The sequence below is a fragment of the Pteronotus mesoamericanus genome, unplaced genomic scaffold (assembly GCF_021234165.1).
Source record: "Pteronotus mesoamericanus isolate MK-2021 breed Mesoamerican mustached bat unplaced genomic scaffold, CSHL_Meso_final contig_730, whole genome shotgun sequence".
NCBI classification, from domain to species: domain Eukaryota; kingdom Metazoa; phylum Chordata; class Mammalia; order Chiroptera; family Mormoopidae; genus Pteronotus; species Pteronotus mesoamericanus.
In genome coordinates, this window is record NW_026555246.1 from 1,116,761 (window position 1) to 1,130,424 (window position 13,664).

Consider the following 13,664-nt stretch of genomic DNA (forward strand, 5'->3'; position numbering starts at 1 on the left):
CCAGCAATCAAAGATGCACAAATTAAAGCAAAAAGCAGCACTGCTTCGCCAAGGGACCGGCCCAATTACCCGCCGGCAAACCCCTCGCTGGTGAGGATTTGCAGACCCCGGGCGGGGCAGCAGGAAGCGGCCTGGCTCTGATCAGAGCTGCGTTTGCCCTGCGCTGAGCTCCAGCCCTTCTTCTGTTCTCCCCAGAAGCGCTCCCTGGCCACTGCTCAGAGACAGGCTCCAGGCGTCCAGAAAGGCTCAGGCCTAGGCCTGCAGGGTCTGCACCGGCAGAACCCAGGCCCTGGCCAGGAAATGCCCAAACCCAAATTCTGTGGGGAGGATGCAGTAGAGGCGAGGACATTACAGCAGCCCCAGGCAGCGGCGGGGTGGACAGCCCATGGCCTGCGCGTGCTCCCAGGTCCCATCCATCCCAGCAGGCCAGGGTGCTGGCTGCGGGAGGAGGGCCTGGCTTGCCGGAGGTGCAGACACGTGTCCGTCCGCGGGAACCCTGGACTTCACACTGTCGCCGGCAACCCCGTCTCACAGAGCAAGGCCTCTGACTCTCAGGGCGGCGGAGCCGCCAGTGCCCCCCAGAGCCTGCCAGTGGTGGGGGCCCCATCGGAGGGCACTGCGCCCCACACCAAGAGTCTGTAAGCCAGGTGGGCTTGCTGTGGCCAGCACGGCCTTTCCCAGAACCCCGTCCTCTGAGCCAGGCAGCAGGGAGCAGGGGAAGGGCCAAGCCCTGAAGCCAAAAGGAAGGTCCTGTTTCTGGCTTCTGCGCTTGGCCGGGCTGTGCGGCCTCCACCAGCATCCCCAGCTCCGTCTGTGTCACGGCCACATGCCACCCACCCAGCTGCTCAGGGCTTCCAAACGCCTGGAGCTGTCCCTGTCCCTGATCCCTTCCTCCACCCACGTCCTGTGAGCTCCACCTCCCGACACCCAGAGCCTGTCCACTGGGGCCGCCGGCGCCCCCCTGGCCTCCGTGCTCCCACTCCCCACACTAAGCGTGTCTCAGGGCTTCCCACGGCCTCACATGGCAACCCCCCCGCCCTTGAGCAGACCCACCCCGCCCGCTGGCCCAGCGGCGGCTCCCCAGGACCAGGCCTCGCCTACAGATGGGCTCTGTCACCTGTGACCTGGAGTGGCTTGCTCCTCCCTCCCCGGACCTCTCCCTCTACCCTTGTCCCAGCCTTTGCTCTACTCATGGATTCACCTGTCTCTGCAGCGTCTGCTCACGTGTCTCCCCCAGTGGCCCGTGAGCTCTGAAAGACTCCGTCTGGCTCATTCCCTGCTGGGCCCCCACCCCAATCCAGCCCGAGGAACACTGGACACACAGTGACGATGTGCTGAACGAAGGATGGCTGGGAGAAGAAGGAACTCCCTCTGAGCCCGCGTCCCACCTCAGCAGCTCAGGCGCTGCTCTCACACCCTCCTGTGGCTTCGGAGCATCACCAGGCAGTCGGTCCCTGCCACCCAGATCGGCAGCATCCCCACCCTGCGCAGGCCCAGCTCCCAGGCCCCCTCCTCCACCAGGTCCCTCCCTGACTGCACAAGTCCCTGCTGTCCTTCAGGCTGCCCCTGAGCCCTGACCGGGTCCCCAGGGCACTGTCACCCTGCCTGGACATCCCGTGGGAGACGCTCCAGCCAGATCCCACTGCCATGTTCTTCTGTCAATTCCAAGCACATCCCCTGAGGCCTTCCCAGGGCCGACCCACAGCCCAGCTCCCGGGGCCACGTCCAGAGCGCCACGAGAGACACCCCGGCTCAGGCCACGCTCCAGCTGCGCATGCCTGTGTGTGTGTGTAAGAGAGGGCGGAACTGAGGGAGAGAACAATCAAGCCTGGGAGTGGGAGGAGAGGGAGCAGACGTCAGCATTTCCACCTCCTCGTGTGACCTTTCCCCGGCCTCGCCTTCCTTCAGGGCAAATGCACAGCACTGCTTGGTGTTAATATCAAAGAAAAATGGGTCAAGGAAAATGGGAAATTTTCATAGAAAACTTCAGGCTTGGATCTCGCTGAAGTGTCTGCCGACCTGCAGAAAAGTCAGAGAGGACGCAGGGCTCTGCCTGGTGCAGACGGGCAGCCTTTGCGCCCCAGGCCCCCATCCAGCTTCTGCTGCTGAAGAAGGGCCTTTTGTCCTCCTCAGGCGTCTTTTGAGCCATCTCTGCTTCCCTGAGGCTGGGACCCAGTGCCCCTCACCAGCCATCGGGGCCCTCGGCAACCCAGGAGGCCTCTGGCACTCTGGCCCATCGTGTGGACACAGTATGCGGGAAGCCCACGTCTCTCACTATTGTCCCCGGGGGGCACCGGGGGTGTGGATGGGGGCCTGTGGAGTCCCCGCGGATGTTCAGGCCCAGCTGACAGGCCAGCTGACATGTGGGGAGCACACATGCCGCAGACCCCAGAGGCATCCCAGTCTGCTGAGCCGGGACCCCCAAAGAGCAGACCCCCGAAGAGCCACCCAGACAAGGAGACACTGCGCTTGCTGATTAAACCCCAGAAGTACCACAGCACCGCATGGCTCTGCTCCCAGGCCCTGTGCAACCTGAACACAGGCATGACCTCTGCACGCCAACCGGGAGCTCTTTGGGGGACATTCACAGCACACGTCCAAGGGAAGGACAGGCAGAGCATGAGTCAGCTGTCTGAGGAAGGGAAGGCCGCGCCAAGCTTGACCCCAAACAACTCCGGCCTCAGAGACCATGTGGGCCCCTCCTGTGGCGAGCCTGCATCAGCGCACTGGCATCCCCGACAGCTGTCTGGGGGGCCGGCTGGAGCCTGGGAGTGCGGAGCCTCTGCCAAGGACGCGCACAGCCCCGAAGCACGCCTCCCGAGGCCCCTCGGGTTTCCCAATCAGTGCTGCTCTGCGGGATTCCTCTGGTCCCAAGCTGCAGGCCCCGGAGCAGCGAGGAGGAGGAGCTGTGGGGCCCAGGGAACCGAGCCCCGAGGCATCGGGGCTTCGGCTGCCACTCTGAGCTGCAGCTGCCGGCTGGGCTGAGCACGGCCAGGTCTGGTGCGAGTTCCTGGTGGCCCCAAGTGGGCCAGGCCAGGACCCAGGGCCTCAGAGAGAGGCTCGGAAATGCAAAGTTGAGGGAGACCCCTTCCCTGGGACAGTGGCCAGGCCTGGGCTCCGGGTGCAAAGGCGGCCGAGGCCCTCCCTCCACACACACAGGTAGACACTGGGCAGGCTGAGTCGCAGGGCGTCCGTGGCCTCTCCCCAAGCCTGTGCTATCTAACAGGGGAGAAGCAGCTCTGCAGATGGGAGTGAGTTCAGAATGCTGGGGCGGGGGGTGGTGGCAGGAGACACAGGCAGAGCCCTGACAGAGGGGAGAAGCCTCTGTGACCATGGCACAGAGCCCGGCGTGATGCGGCTGGGGGCCAAGGGCCCTGGCTGCCACCCGCAGCTGAGGAAGGTTCTGCCCTTGAGCCTCCGGAGGACACCAGTCCTTCCCACCCTAGTAGCTTAGCCCCTTAAGATCCATTTTGGATTTCCAGCCTCCAGAACTGTAAAAGAATAGACCTGAGCTCTTTTAAGCCACTAAGTTTGTGGCACCTTGTTACAGGGACTTGCAAACTGACACCAGCCGCTTCAGGGCTGACAGCCCTCCACACCTGGCTTCCAGCAAGTTAGACCCTGTGCCCCTGCCCCTCCAGCTGCTGCGGCCTGCCTGCCTCCAGCGGACAAAAACGCAGCACTGGCCTCAGGCCTCTTTCCACTGGCTCGCTCGCTGGCTTGGGGGCGGGGGTGCTGCCGGCTGCCTGCAGGAGGCCACCGGCTCTGGGACACTCCAGGCGGCAGCCCCAGCGCTCCTGGCATCGGCTCCTGGCCCTGCTCACCTGCAGCAGCTTCACCCCAGAGGCCTGGACACCTGCAGCAGGTTGGCGAGGAGGAGGGACCGTGGCGCCCGGGGAGACTTGGCAGCCCTGTCCTCCCTCTCACAGGTTTTCCTTGGCAGCGGCGGGGAAGAGTGCTCCCCGGGGCCGCGTGCCCACGCTGCTCGCCAGGGAGGCCCTGCGGGGCTCGGCGCTGGCTGCCTCCCAGGAGGAGCGGCCGAGGTCACGGGCCCTGAGCCGCCGACTCCTCTTCCTTCAGCTGGGGCCCAGGGTGAGGCGGGAGTGGGCAGGGGGGCCCAGGGGCCCAGAGGCCATTCTAGGGGCCTGGAGCCACCTGCCCGCCCACCCACAGGAGCTCGTGGCCCCTCCTCTGCCCCAGGGCCCAGAAGAGCAGGCCCAGCACGTGCAGGGGACACTTGGCCTCTGCGTCTCGTGAGCACGGGCGGCCAACGGGGCCATGGTTTATTCGGCCCACGTGGTGTTTTTGAGAACTTTGAAGCAGCATCAGAAGGGTTCACACAAAACCCCTGAGGCTGGACTCTCTTGGCCGCAAGAGAGCCGCCGCCCCAGACTTCCCCCTCACCCGGTCACAGCAGGAAGCCGAGGAGGGGCTCTGCCATGCCCTGCGCCCACGGTGAGGCCAGCGACGCCCGTGCTGCGGCGTTCACGTGGCTGTTCCCCTTTCAGTGGCGAAAGGCTCTCTGTGGCCACATCTGCATCACAGGGATGGGAAAGACAGGTGCGGGCGGGGGACTGTGCTTCTTGTGCCTCGCGCCACCCGCCCCGGCACTCCCTGCCGGGCCCTGCGGGCCCCTGAGCTTGCAGCCCTTGTCTTGGGGTGGCAAGACTTCCCACCAAGGGCGCCTTGGGCCTGACAGCAGCCACGGGCTGAGCACGTGACTGGGGAGTTCTCCCACCCCTGTGGGGACCTTCCCAGGATCCAAGCTCACACCCCGCCCCGCCCCAGCAGCCGGGCACGTGCCGCCAATAACAAGGCCTGCTTCTCTGCTCCCATGGTCTTGAGATGGCCCAAGCTGCAGCACGACCCGGCCTCGGCCCGGCCCAGCCTCTCCAGACCCCACAGCCTGCGGGGCTCCTGCAGAGGCAGAAGGCCAAGGGGCTGCCTGGGCTGGGCCTGCACGCTGTCCCCTGAGACGGGGTGGGAGAAGCCTGAAGCATCACTCCTGATAGATGTGCATCCCTTTTGCCCCACCATGACACAAGGTCCTTATTCCCGGGACCTGGAAATGTTACCTTACAGGACAACAAAGGACTTCACAGAGACAATTAGATTACAGATCTTGAGACAGGACATCACCTGGGATGATCTGGGCGGGCCCTGGTTGCAATCACATGCGTCCTGGGAACAGGGAAACTGAGGGGCATCGACATGCACACACAGAGGAGGAGCTGGCGATGGGACCCCAGGGGCAGAGGTCAGAGCGACATGGCTGCAGGCCGAGGGATGGCAGCAGCGGCCAGCCGCCAGGGCTGGCGAGGAAGGGATTCCCCACTCGGGCCTCTGCGAGGCACGTGGCCCGGACAACGCCTTGATTTCAGTCCCGTGATATTTGTTTCAAACTTCTGCCCTTCAGAACCGCGAGGGGACACACTGCTGCTGTTGAAGCCGCCCAGCTGGCGGCAATCCGTGAAGTGGCCTGAGATGTGGGAGCGTGGTGTGCCAGGACCATCAGGCCGGGGCTTCGCTCCCCGCACCCACCAGCAGCGCCTTCCCCTCTGCGACCGCGGGCCACGGGCTGGCAGGCGGCAGCCGGGCCAGGGCTCAGGCAGGAGCCCGGAACTGGGGCAAGTTCATGTGCAGGTGCGAATGCACACACGCCCCAGAGATGCCGCTGTCACAGAGCACCCGGCACCAACACGCTGCCCAGGGGCGCGGGGCTGGCTCTGGGGGAGATGGAGAGCAGCACGGGCTGGTGTGCGCGAGAGAGACCTCTCCCCAAGAGCCCCAGGCTCTGAGTTCTGCCTTCCTGGCCCAGCCAGGCTCCCGGGCCCAGCAGAGCTCAGCAGGGCAGCTTCTGCCACACCCACACAGCCTTTGTGGAGAGACAAGTCCTTCCCCTTTTCCTTAGCCCCTTGCTCATCCCACACCCTCCTTCAGGACCCAAGAGTGACACTGGCGACACTAGGCTGTGAAGCACACGCCCGACACACTGGCCCAGGTCTGGAACCATGATAAAGCCTTCATTTTCCAGCTGTTTTCGTGGGCAATCTGAGAGCCCGCAACTACCCTCAGGTGAAGGCAACTGAGTGATGGCGACTTTCTGAGGCTCGGAGAACCCCTGACGCACCCCAAGAAGCAGCTGACTGGTTGCTCCAGGGAAACAGGACACCGCGCCCCATCATCCTGGAGGAGACGTGCAGGGGCGACGGGCCCACCTCACCTTCAGCCGGGCCAAGGGGCCCCTTCCCCAGGGCACCCATCACGCTCACTGCTCATCAACAGTAGCGGGGTAGTTCAAATGTGCTTTCAGGGGTTGCGGGGAGAGGGCTTGGCGGCCTCGTGCCAGAGCTACATTGACATGCCAGAGTCCCCGTCGGAAGTCACCGGGAGAAGGGGCTCCCTACCGCACAGGCACACACACAGGTCCCCGGCTCACGTTTTCTTGCAGAAAAACACAAGGAGCAAAGGCAGCCAGCCAAGGACACTGCTTTCCCATTTGTCCCTAACTGTGGGCCCTCACTGGGCCCAGGCTGACAGAGCACTGGCCTGTGCCATGTGATGTCACCTCGGGCCCTCAGCCCAACCCAACATAACATGAACCTGGACGTCCTCCAGCCAGTGAGTGACTCAGCCCTGGGCCAGGCGGGAGCAGTCAGACACATCCAGGGAGAAATGTGCTGTCCGCGGGCCAAATCGCCCACTCAGGGTCAGGCTGCCCCTGGGCAGGGACTTCAAGGAAAGGGGCCTTGGCCTAGAGCCTACACACCCACAGCCCGGGCCCGAGGCCCAGGTTCCCCTGTCCCTTCCAGCACGGCTTCCGCCCCCAAACGGTGTGACCAGCCTTCCTCAGCATCTTCTAAGCCTGTGGTTTCTAGACTTCTTCTGAGTTTGAAATTCCTTTCTTAAGTTCCGAGTTCCAAGCTCTCACCAAAGTAGGTGGATAAGAGAACGTGGGGGCGGGGAAGAGTTGACAGAAGAAGCCCGAAGACCAGCAGAAGTACGGCCACTAAGGCCAGGCCGGCCCGGCCATGGGGGAGGGCTGTCCAGGGCAGGAAGGCATGTGCCACAAGCTGGGATTGGAGACTCGCCCAGGGCACCGGCAGCCCCGCCCCTAGGATGAGCCAGACCCTCGCGACCACCAGCAGAGGCCAGCCCAGAAGCCCCAGGGCCAAAGCACAAAGTGGCAGGACCTCAGCTGTTTGCAACACAATGACAGATGAGAAGACGAGGCCAGGGGCCCAAAGTGGCCCAAGGGCAGCCGGCCTTCAGAGAGCAAGGCCAAGGCCCTGGTGGTCCCTGGTCGGAGGCACTTCCCCCGCCTCTTGCAGTTGCACACACCCCAGGGGTTACTCTTCATTCCTCCCCGTGCAGAGAAGCCCGAGGGGGAACGAGACAGGAGAGGCTGAGGCTGGGGAAAGCCGGGCAGCAGAGGCACCGCCGTCCACAGCCCAGGCAGACAGCGATTTATCACCGGGATGAAGGGGCCGCCAGAAGTATTGATCAGCTCCAGAGAGCACTAGGCTTCCTGATGGAACAATTCCTTTGCGAAGATATGTGACACCGCTCCTTGAAATTAGAACGGTGCCCTGCCAGGCTGCACCCAATTTACCCGTCAAGCTGGGAAGGCAGAGACCGAAGATAAATGAGCCAGGGCTGCCAGGGGTGAGGGCAGACTCGCTGCCAGTGAGGGCGGGGGGCCGGCCCAGCGGCGCGCTGGGGCTCAGTGAAGCATGCAGACGCGCCTGACCCAGGACCACGGCCCTTGTGCCTGCTGCCACCTGCCACCGGCCAGGGGCCCAGGACCTGAGGCCGAGGTCTGAGCCCACCATACAAGAGCCCGGCGCAGGCAGGGTGGTCTCATCCAGGCCCTGGGGTCCTGGGTCCTGAGAGGCCTGCTGGGACCACAGTCAGACCCTAGGCTGGCCTCACGGTAACCTGTGACCCGAGGTCCCCGGCACGCTGCAAGATCCGGGCCGGCCAGCAGGCCCGGGCTCCCGGAGGGCTCCGAGAGGCTGTGACCAGGGGTGGACACCGAGCCTAACCAGCAGCCCTTCCCACAGTCCTGGCCCACAGTGCACGTGGTTCTGTGTTGAAAAAGACGAAACCGTGCAAGTCTGAGCAGGCTGGGGAGGCTGCTGGGAGCACCCAGCCTTCGTGATGTGCTCCTCTCTCCCCACAGGCTGACGGGGCCCTCGGGACTCTCTCTGCAAGCGGCCAGGGATGAGCGGTCCCCGTGGAAGGGAGAGCGGGTGGCACGGAGGCCGGGGAGAGGGACTGTCCAAAGGCAGCATGGGGACATCTTCAGAGGCACAGGGTCACAGACATGGATTCAGGTCTTGGGCTGGGGGCTGCAGGCCTGGTCTGGGCCTCCTTTGCGCGCTGACACTGCCCTGTCCTTGGGCAGAAGGAGGTGGACCCTCCGGCAGCTTTATCCGCTCTGGAAGCCCTACACCTGCAGGTTTGTGGCCCACATGCACCCCGGCACCCACACTGTGCTGCAGGGTCGACGAGGCAGGGCTCAGCCTCAGCCTCGGACCAGGCCTGCAGAAGGGGTGCCTGGGTCCCCAGGGGAGACATCCAAGGCTTACCATGCAGCCTGCATACCTTACCTGTATCCAGGGCTTGTGCCCCGCCCAGAGAGGGGAGTCGGGGGCTGGATGGCCGGCGATATACCACGTGCACACGACCCTGCTCAGCCTCCTGCGCCGCCAGCCCCTTCTCCAGTGGCTCGATGAAGAACTCCTCCTCCTCCATACGGATCAGGCCAGCCTGCAGGGCAAAGACGAGAAGGTTCAGGTTCCCGGAGCACAGCAGGCAGGGGGAGCGGTGAGGGGGCCCAGAGGGCAGCACTTCCCGCCTGGCAGAGCCCGGTGCTGGAGCTGGAACCCCGGGCCGGAAAGGTCACAGACTGGGGCCTTGGGGCTGCATCGGCCCAGAGCCTCCGCTTCCAATCACCGAGGCCGGGGTCACAGGACTGTCTGGGGAAGGGACTCTGCTAGATTATTCCACCCCCATCTTCCAACTCTCCTCATCTGGGTTTTTAAGGCCAAGCTGTCAAGAACAGCCGGAAGGAACTAAGTACGGCTCTAGGACGGTGTGTGGCTCCAGGGGGACACCAAGATCCACCACAGAGGGACCGGTGCCACCCTACCCCCAGGAGCCCCAAGTCCAAGACAAAGGTCACACTGTCAGCCAGCGCTGGATCTACCCACAGACATGCTCAGTGTACCCCCAACAGTATTTTCAAAGTTGTGAACCCAATCCTCAAAGGGACCAGATTTCATGTTTCAAAAATAGAATTCCAGCTTTCCCTGGAAAATGCAGGTTCAAACGGCTGGGGCCTCCACGTTGCCAGGCAGGGGCGCCGTGGGTGGGGCTTGCGTGCCCCTGCCGCGAGCCGCAGCCCGCACTGTCCCCGCTGCGCATCCTTTACCGGCCTCAGGGACAGCCCAGGCTGCAGCAGCTGCACTGCTGCCTCCCGCAAGGCCGCCACAGCGCCCCTGCCTGAGCGCTGCTGGGCCCGCCCCTCGGACTCCGGGCGCCTGCACCCTGGCTCTCCAGGCTCGCGGGCCTGCCCATCCCGCCTGCGCACCAACCCCCCGCCCCGGGCGCACACCTTGCGTGCGTGCGTCTCCAGGGCAGCCCCATCCTCCCCACACGGGAGGCGTGGCCAGGCCTCCCTGCCCCCAAACCGACCTGGCCCTCAGCTTGGGAGGCCCTGCTCCGGCCCTCCGCTCTGGCCATCTGGTCAACTCCGATTCTCCCTTCGGTCACTGGCTCAGCCCCCCCAGCCTCCACTCCACATGGCCCTGCCCCCCTCCCCTGACCATGCTTGGTCCCTGCCCCGTCAGGCTCCCACACTTGGATTTTTTGGTCCAGTGTCCACACACCAGTCGTCCCACACTGGGGCCCCCGCTGGGTCAACCTGCAGATACATTTCTTTCATATCACTCATTTATGACTCATTCAGGGGTATGTTTTGGTTTATTAAAAGCCACTTTATTGACATGTAAACAGCTGTATGTATTTAATGTCTACAAACCCATGAGTCAGGGGATCAGGATACACTTGTGAAACCAACACCACTACCTGTCAAGCCCACACACATGCCTGTCACCTCTCAAGGCGCCCTCCTACCCCCTCTATCATTACCGTTTTTACGTCAAGAACACAACCTAAGCCGACCCCTGTAGCAAACGCTGCGCGCACGATGGCGGCGTTGGCTGTGGGCGCTGCGCCGTGCAGTGGGTCCCCAGGGCTCGTCTGCCCTGGGCGGCTGGAACCCGTGCGCTTGGACCACGGCTGCCCGTGCCCCTCCGCCAGGGTAAACGGTACCAAACATTTAAAGAAGAACGCTGGCTACCGCGTTCCCCTCTCCGCTTCTGCAGTCTGACTAGTTTAGTTTCTGTATATGTCAGGTCATGCAGTATTTGTTTTCCTGAGGCTGGCTTATTTCACTTAGCCTAATGTCCTCCGGTTTCATCCATGTTGTCACAAATGACATGATTTCCTTCTTAATAAAACCTGAATAACATTTCATGGAACATATGAACCATATTTCTTTATCAGTTAGTTGTCCATAGACGACCACTTAAATGCTTCCATGTCCACTATAAAAAGTGCTCCAATGAACGCTGGGGTGCGGCAATCTCTTTAAACCTTCTATCTCTTTCATTTTCTTTGGATAGAGACCCTGAAGGAGGACTGCTGGGTTATACGGTAGCTCTAATTTTAAGTTTCCGAGGAACCTCTCTACTATTTTCCATAGCGACTTATCCAATTGACAGTCCCACCAGCACCGCACAAGTGCTCCCGGTTCCCCACACACTCCTCCACACCGGTTTTCTTTTCGCCAACAGCCATTCTAACAAGTGTGAGTTGTTATTTCATTGTGGCTTTGATGTGCATTTCCCTATTGATCAGTGAAATTGAGCATCTTTTCAGGTACTTGGCCATTTGTATGTCTTTGGAAAAAACATTTGTTCAGATCCTTTGTCCACTTTTTAATCAGATTATTATTTGCTATTGAACTGAATGAGTTCGTCATGTTTTGAATATTAACACCTTATCCAATATGTCTTGAAACTATTTCTTTCATTCTATATGTTGCCTTTTCATTTTATTTCCTTTGTTGTGCAGAAGCTTTTTAATTTTAGCTCCACTTTTAAATTTAAAAGTGTGCTATTTGTTTTATGGTTTTAGCTCTTACAGTTAAGTCCTTAACCCATTTCAACGTAACTTTCATGAGTGCTGTAAGACAGGGGTTCGATTTCATTCTTCTGCATGTGAATATCCAGTTTTCCCATCACCAATTGTTAAAGAGACTACCCTTTCTCCATTGAGTATTCTTGGCTTCTTATCAAATACACATTGATCACATATGTGCATGGGTTTATTTCTGGACTCAATTCTGTTTCACTAGATGTCTCTTTATTTCAGTACCATGCTCTTTTGATTACTATAGCTTTGTAACATAACTGAAGTTAGAAAATGTGATGCCTCAAGCTTTGTTCTTTCTCAAGATTGCTTAGGTTATTCAGGGTCTTAAAAATTTCAGGATGTTTTTCTACTGGAATATGAAATTTTAATAGGGATTGCATTGAGTCTATAGATGGCTTTGGGTAATACAGGATTTTGAACAATATTAACTCTTCCGTTCCATGAACACGGTATATCTTTCCATTTATTCGCATCTTGTTCAATTTTTTCATCAATATTTGTAGTATTTCATGTATACATCTTTCAATTCCTTGGATAAATTTATTCCTAAGAATTTTAGATGCTATTATAAATAAGATTGTTTTCTTCATTTCTTTTTTAGATATTTCATTAGTGTATAGAAACTTAGTTGATTTTTGTATGTTGATTCTGTATCCTGAATCTGACTGAATTTGTTGGTTACTTCCAACAATTTTTTTGGTGGAGTCTTTTGGAATTTTTATGTACCAGATCATGTCACTAGGAAACAGACACAATTTTACTTCTTCCTTTTCATTTATGTTACCTTTTGTTTATTTCTTGCCCGATTGTGCTGCCTAGGACTTCCAGTGCTTTGCCAAATAGGAGTGGTGAGGGGTAGGCCCAATTGTCTCACTCCTGATCTTAGGGGGAAAGCTTTCAACCCTTCACCATTAAGTGTGATGCTCGCTGTGGGATTATCGTGTATGGCCTTCATTATGGTGAGGGATGTTCTTCTATATCTAATTTTTAGGAGATTATTATCATGAAAGGAGGTTAAATTTTATGAATTGCTTTTCAGCATCTATTGAGAGTATCAAATGATTTTTATCTTTCATTCTATTGCTGTAGTATATCACATTTCTTAATTTGCATATGTTGACTCATCCTTGGATCCTAGGGGTAAATCCGTCTTGATCAAGGTGTATGGCGTATGATCCCTGTAATGTACTCCTGAACTTGATTTGATAATTTTTGTTGAGAATATTTGCATCTATATTTATCAATGACAGTAGCCTCGGTTGTCCTTTTTTGTAGTATCCTTACCTGGCTTCAATGTCAGGGTGATTCTGGCTTCATAGAATGAGCTTAGAAGGGTTCCCTCCTCTTCAACTTTTTTGGAAGCGTTTGAGAAGGACAGGAGTTTATTCTTCTTTAAATGTTTGGTAAAATTTACTACTGAAGCCATTTGGGCCTGAGCTTTTCTTTGTTGGGAGACTGATTACTGATTCAATTCCCTTACTTGTTATTGGTTTATTCAGATTTAATATTTCTCAAGATTTAGTCTCGGTAGGTTGTCTTGGTAGGATTCTAGGAATTAATCCATTTCTTCTAGGTTGTTCAATTTGTTGGTGTATAACTGTTGATAGTAGTCTCTTCTGATCTTTTGTATTTCTGTAATGTTAGTTGTAATTTCTCCTCTTTCATTTATAATGCTTTTTTGAGTCTTCTCTTTTTTTCTTGGTAAATCTAGCAAAAGGTCTGTCAGTTCTATTTATCTTTTCAAAAAAAAACTCAGCTCTTAATTTCACTGTCTTTTGTTTTTCTGGTCTCTGTTTCATTTATTTCTGCTCTGATCTATGCTATCTCCTTCCATCTTCTAACTTTCTATTCCTCATTTTCTAGTTCCCTGAGATGTAAGTTAGATTCTTTATTTGAAATCTCTTTTTTTTAATCACAACACTTATCACTATAAACTTTCCTGTTAGAACTGCTTTTGCCATATCACACAAGTTTTGGTGTACTGTGTTTCAATTTTTGTTTGTTTTAAGATTTTTTTAAAAATTCTCTTTTGATTTTTCTTTGACCCATTGGTTGTTCAGGAGTGTGTTGTTTAATTTCCACATATTTTGTGAACTTTTCCGTTTTCCTCCTGCTACTGATTTCTAATGTCACAGCATTGTAGTCAGAAAAGAAAATTGATATGATTTTGCTCCTTTACACTTGCTACTGCTTGTTTTTTGACTCAGCATAGAGTCTACCCTGGAGATTGTTTCATGTACACTTGAGAAGAATGTATATCCGCTGCTGTTTGATGGGATGCTCTGTTATGTCTGTCAGGGCAGTTTGGTCTAAAGTACAGTTCAAAGCTAGTGTTTCTTTATTGATTTTCTATCTAGATGATCTACCTATTGTTGAAAGTGGGGCAAGAAGTCCCCTACTGTTACTATATTTTTTAATCTATCTCTTCCTTCAGATCTGTT

At 57.0% G+C, this 13,664-nt stretch overlaps 1 protein-coding gene across 1 annotated transcript in view; it reads right to left on the reverse strand.

The window, feature by feature from the left end:
• The window catches only part of ADAMTS2 (ADAM metallopeptidase with thrombospondin type 1 motif 2), a 236,124-nt gene that overhangs the window by 156,092 nt on the left and 66,368 nt on the right, over positions 1 to 13,664 (reverse strand). Inside the window, exon 3 of the mRNA XM_054583352.1 lies at positions 8,613 to 8,772. Within this exon, the coding sequence (XP_054439327.1) occupies positions 8,613 to 8,772 (160 nt within the window). The remainder of the gene's footprint in view (positions 1 to 8,612; positions 8,773 to 13,664) is intronic.